Source organism: Eschrichtius robustus, chromosome 7, assembly GCF_028021215.1.
Source record: "Eschrichtius robustus isolate mEscRob2 chromosome 7, mEscRob2.pri, whole genome shotgun sequence".
NCBI classification, from domain to species: Eukaryota; Metazoa; Chordata; class Mammalia; order Artiodactyla; family Eschrichtiidae; genus Eschrichtius; species Eschrichtius robustus.
Window position 1 is genome coordinate 93,516,373 of NC_090830.1, and position 6,550 is coordinate 93,522,922.

General features: G+C 35.6%; 1 protein-coding gene across 1 annotated transcript; it reads right to left on the reverse strand.

The window, feature by feature from the left end:
• Positions 1-3,102: 3,102 nt before the first annotated feature.
• ZNF485 (zinc finger protein 485) lies at positions 3,103-4,260 on the reverse strand. Its single transcript, XM_068548099.1, is given in 4 exon segments — positions 3,103-3,253; positions 3,338-3,872; positions 3,875-3,950; positions 3,952-4,260. Coding segments are annotated over 4 exon segments (1,071 nt in total).
• Positions 4,261-6,550: the final 2,290 nt, after the last annotated feature.

Genomic DNA, 6,550 nt, shown 5'->3' on the forward strand with positions numbered 1-6,550 from the left:
CTGGTGATAGATATTGCAGTGACTTCAACTTTTCATTACTATAATTATCTAAAGACCATTTTACTATTTATACAATTTTAGAAATAGAAACGTTAGGTTAAAGAGTAAAAGCTTTTTAAAAGTTGGTGTATATAGTAAAATTTATGCTTCTCACCATCACACCGTTAATTCAGAATTCTTTCAACATGTAAGTGTGCCTGTTTTCTTGCACCTTCAAAAGCACCAAAGGGACTTCCCTGGTGGAGAATCTGCCTTCCAATCTGGGTTCGATCCCTGGTTGGGAAACAGAGTCCACATGCCATGGGGTTACTGAGGCCATGCCTCAACTAGAGAGCCCACGTGCTGCAAATTATAGAGCCCATGCACTCTGGAGCCCGTGGGCCACAACTAGAGAGAGAAAACCTGCACGCCACAACTAGAGAGAAGCCCACATGCCACAATGAAAGATCCCACATGCTGCAACAAAGACCCGACACAGCCAAAAAAAATTTTTTTTTAAAAAGCACCAAATATCTTATTAATTTTTGCCCAATAGGAAAAAAAAATTGTGATCATTTTAATTCATCTCTCTCTAAAGCCGGTCATCTCTTTTTAAATTTGACCATTTGGGGGTTGTTTTTGACAACTGTACAATCATATCCCACACAACTTCTCCCCTGAGATTTTTATATTTTTCTTATGGATTTTTAAGAACTCTTTAGATATTCTAAGTATTATTTGTTACATACAATGGTGGTAATATTGTCTCCAAGTCTGGTTCTTTGTATTTTAACACTGTGAAGCCACGGGTCATACAAAATTTTTTAATATTTATGTGTTTTTTATGGCTTCTGAAGTTTCTAATTTAGAAAGACAACTATGTTAAATGATAGAAGATACATGAATGTATGCTTGATTAAATATTTCAAAAAACACAGCCAAAGTCAAAATTTCATCAAATCAATATCACAGTCTTCTCAAAGGTAACAACTGTTTTGGCCTTTATTTTTCCAGATCTCTTTCTATATATATATGTGTGTGTGTGTGTGTGTGTGTGTGTGTGCACGTGAGCGCGTGCATGTGCACACATGTATATATTAACAAAAAATAGCTTCAATTTTTAAAATATAAATAAGACCATAATATATAAAAGCAACTTGCTTTTTTTAAAGTTTACTTACAACGTTGTTAGTTTCAGGTGTACAACATGATTCAGTCATCATATAAATACATACTCTTCTTCAGATTCTTCTCCATTATAGGTTATTACAAGATATTGAATATAGTTCATTGTGCTGTACAGTAGGTCCTTGTTGTTTATCTATTTTATATATAGTAGTGTGTATCTGCTAATCCCAAATTCCCAATTTATCTCCCCCCCATCCCCGCCTCAGCTATCCCCTTTGGTAACCATAGGTTTGTTTTCTATGCCTGTGAGTCTGTTTCTGTTTTGTAAATAAGTTCATTTGTATCATTCTTTTAGATTCCACAAATAAGTGATATCATATGATATTTGTCTCTTACTTCACTAAATATGATAATCTCTAGGTCCATCCATGTTGCTGTAAATGGCATTATTTCATTCTTTTTTATGGCTAATATTCCATCATATATATGTGTATCTATATACCACCTCTTCTTTATCCATTCATCAGTCAGTGGACACTTAAGTGGCTTCCATGTCTTGGCTATTATAAATAATGCTGCAATGAACATTAGGGTGCATGTATCTTTTTAAATTAGGGACTGCTGGATCATATGGTATCTATTTTTAGTTTTTAAGGAGCCTCCATACTGTTCTCCATAGTGACTGTATCAATTTACATTCCCACCAACAGTGTAGGAGGGTTCCCTTTTCTCCACACCCTCTCCAGCATTTATTGTTTGTAGACTTCTTGATCATGGCCATTCTGACTGGTGTGAGGAGATACCTCATTGCAGTTTTGATTTGCATTTCTCTAATAATTAGCAATCCTGAGCGTCTTTTCATGTGCCTATTGGCCATCTGAATGTCTTCTCTGGAGAAATGTCTATTTAGGCTTTCTGCCCATTTTTTGATTGGGACTTCATTTTTATTCTTTTTAATTGAGCTGTATGAGCTGTTTGTATATTATGGAAATTAAGCCCTTCTCAGTCACACTGTTTGCAAATATTTTCTCCTAGTCCACAGGTTGTCTTTTTGTTTTGTTTATGGTTTCCTTTGTTGTGCAAAGTTTGATTAGGTCCCATTTGTTTGTTTTTGCTGTTACTTCTTTTTCCTCGGGAGACTGACCTAAGAAAACATTGCTATGACTTATGTCAGAGAATGTTTTGCCTATGTTCTCTTCTAGGAGTTTTATGGTGTCTTACATTTAAGTCTTTAAGCCATTTTGAATTTATTTTTGTGTATGGTGTGAGGGCATGTTCTAACTTCATTGATTTATTACATGCAGCTGTCCAGCTTTCCCAACACCACTTGCTGAAGAGACTGTCTTTTCTTCATTGTATATTCTCACCCCCTTTGTCGAAGATTAATTGCTTATAGGTGTCTGGGTTTATTTCTGGACTCTCTATTCTGTTCCATTGAGCCATGTGTCTGTTTTTGTGCCAATACAATGCTGTTTTGATTACTGTAGCTTTGTAGCATTGTCTAAAGTCTGGGAGGGTTAGGACTCTAGCTTTGTTCTTTTTTCTCAGGATTGCTTTCACAATTCTGGGTCTTTTGTGGTTCCATGTAAATTTTAGGATTATCTGTTCTAGTTCTGTGAAAAATGTCATGGGTAATTTGATAGAGATCACAATAAATCTGTAGATTGCTTTGGGTAGTATGGCCATTTTTACAATATTAATTCTTTGCAATTTGCTTTTTTAACTTATCAAGGTATCATGGAGATATATCTATGGTTGTATATAGAGCGTTACCTCATTCTTTTCACTTGCTACATAGTAGCATTTAGGTTCTTGCTACATTTAAGTTCTTCAAATATTTCACTAGTACAAACCATACTACAATGAACATCCTCACAAGTGAGAACTTTTCCAGGATACAGGGTCACAGAATATATTCATTAAATGTATAATTTATTGAATGTCTCCTCCTTGATGGTAAAAAAGGAATAAACTATCTCTGCATGATTTACCAAACTAACTACATTTGATGGCTCTTTCTTTGTTATGAATTTTCTTATGTTGTTTGAGGCTTGAATTCTGAGGAGAAGCCTTCCCACATTCATTACATTCATAAGGTTTTTCTCCTGTATGGATTTTCTGATGTTCAGCAAGGCCAGAGCTATGCCTGAAAGATTTCCCACATTTCTTACAGGGACAGGACCTTTCCCCAATATGAGTTCTCTGATGTAAAACAAAGCCAAATCTATGCCTGAAGAATTTGCCACATTTCTTACAGCAACAGGGCTTTTCTCCAGTAAGAATTCTCTGATGTTCAATAAGGGCTGAGCTCTTCCTAAAGGCTTTCCCACAGTCATTACATTGATGTAATGGGGTTTATTGATGGGGTTTATTTCCACTATGAGTTTTCTGATGTCCAGCAAAGGATGAGCTATACCTGAAAGATTTTCCACATTTACTACAGAGATAAGGTTTCTCTCCTGTATGCATTCTTTGATGACTAAGAAGACTTGAGCTTTTCCTAAAGCATTTTCCACATTCATTACACTGATCCAGTTTCTCACCAGTATGTATTCTCTGATGTTACAAGACAGCTGAGTTATCCCTGAAAGTTTTCCCACATTCATTACATTTAAATGGCTTCTCTCCACTATGTATTTTCACATAATGAGCAAGGCCTGAATTCTGAGCAAAGGCTTTCCCACAATCATTGTATTTGTAGGGTTTCTAACCAGTATGAATTCTATGGTGACTTAAAAGAATAAAATTATTTCTGAAAGTTTTCGACATTCATTGCATTTATGGAGTTTCTCTCTAGAATGAATTTTCTGATGATTAACAAATGTTGAGTGCTTCTTGAGGAAATTTCCCACATTTAACACATCTGAAATATTTCTTGCCTATGTAAATTTCATGATGATTTAAAAGGGATGAGCTGCTCATAAAGGCTATCCCACATTCTTTACATTTATGGGGTTTCTCACCAGTATGATTTCTCTGGTGGCTAATAAAGGAGGAATTATATTTGAAGACTTTCCCACATTCCTCGCATTTATAGTGTGCCTTCTCTATGCAACTTCTGCCTTCCTAATCCAGGCCTCTTTCCATCATGACACTTTTTGTTTGTTCTCCCAAATCAGATCTCTCAGAAGTATTTTGCTGTAGGGCTGACATCTTTGTTTCAAATATGTACTCCTGAACTGAAAAAAATTTTTAAATTCAGTTGTTCTCTATGTTGAAACACTGAAAATGAGAGCTGCACATGGATAAGAATAATGTTCTATTCTATACAACTAAAGGTTATGTAAAATTAATTCATCCCACTTGTGATTCTTGCTAAGAAAAGATGGCAAGACTAAAGATGGGAGAAGTAAATAGGATCTAAGGAAACAGAAGTTATAAATATTGTGTTTAAAGAACGCAAGGAGCATCTAAGAAGTTGGTAAGTTAGGAAGGTAGCAGAGGAAACACCAAAAAAGAAAAAAAGATAAAAATTTGAGGATAAACACAATTTGGGGAGAAAACCAAGTATCACAAAGCAAGCCAGGATTACTAGGACAGACTCCTATAAGGAGGTACATTTGAGAACATTGTAATATAACACTGTACATCTCCAAGAATTTGAGAATAACATTCCTCTGTGAGAATTTAGCAGAGAACCAACATTTAATGGCTCAGAGATAAAGATATACACACACACACACATATTTATATTTTTATTTTTATATACATTTATATTTATTAGCCTGAAGAGAAATTCCATTCATCAGCTACTAGAGCTAAAACTTATTTTTTTAATGCAAAATTGGAGGTGAAGTCTGCTAATAAACAGCCCAGAACCTTCAAATGGCCTTTGATGGGATATGTATTGAATGTGTAATGATTAAGCTAGAGAAAATTTCAAGATTCTGATTGTAAAGGTAAGTGGAGGCAAATCAGTCATATGAAGAGAAAGGCACTCATGTATTCATGTTCTGTGACAAAGGTAACTTTGCAGAGCAGCGGTGAAAAGGAGACTACACTGGCATATTGGGGGGAGGGAGGAGTAAACATGCACCCTATCTCATACCATGCACAAAAATCAATTCTAACAGGATGGCAAATCTAAATGTAAAAGACAAGCAATAAAGCTTCTAAAAGTTAACACAGAAGAGTATCTTTATAAACTTGAGGAAAGGAAAGATTTATTAAACAGTACACAAAACACAATGACAAGAAAGGAAAAGATTAATAAAATAGAGCTCATTAAAATTAAAACCTCCTATTCATCAAAAGGCCACTATTAGTGAAAAGCAAACCACAGAGAGAAGGGCAATACCACATATATAATTAACAAAGAGTTTTTTTTTAATAGACACTCCATAAAAGATGACATATAATGGCCAATAAACATTTGAAATATCCTCCACCTCATTAGATATCAGGGATATGGATATTAAGACAAAATGAGGGACTTCCCTGGTGGCACAGTGGTTAAGAATCTGCCTGCCAACGCAGGGGACACGGGTTCAAGCCCGGGTCTGGGAAGATCCCACATGCTGTGAAGCAACTAAGCCCATGCACCACAACTACTGAGCCAGTGCTCTACAGCCCATGGGCCACAACTACTGAAGCCCATGTGCCTACAGCCCATGCTCTGCAACAAGAGAAGCCACCGCAATGAGAAGCCCGCACACCGCAACAAAGAGTAGCCCCCGCTCTCCGCAACTAGAGAAAGCCCACGCGCAGCAACAAAGACCCAACACAGCCAGAAATAAATAAATAAATAAATAAATAAATAAATAAATGTAAAATAAAATTCTAAAAAAAAAAAAGACACTCTGAGATACACGATACACCCAAAGAACAACTAACTTCAAAGGACTGACGATATATTAAGTGTTGACAAGGATATGGAACAATGAGTACTCTCACACACTGATGATGGAAATATAAATAGGTACAAAACTTTGAAAAACTATTTGGCATTATGTACTAAAGTTGAATATATGCATATCCTATAAACTAGAAATCCCACCCCAAAAGAAATGTATCCATATATGAACCAAGCAATAACATATATGAAATGTTCATACCATTTGTAATTCTCAAAAGCTAGAAACATCCCAAATATCCATCCAAAATATGAGATAATGAAATACTCTATTGCAGTAGTTTTAAGAGCCTGGTCTCCAGATCAGTAACAACAGCATCAGCATCACCTAAGAACTTGTAGAGATTTTCAATCCACATTTCAGACCTAATGAATAAAAAGTCCTGAGGGTGGGGCCTAGCAATTATGTTTAAACATGCATTCTAATGATCCACAGGAAGGACAATGATGAAAATGAATGAATCTCACAAACTGTTATGCATAAAAAGCCACATCAAAAAAATATATAGTTCCATTCATATAAAGTTAAAAAAACAGGCCAAAATAAATTACAGTGTTAGTTCAGGGGGAGGAGGAGAATGTGGCTAATGA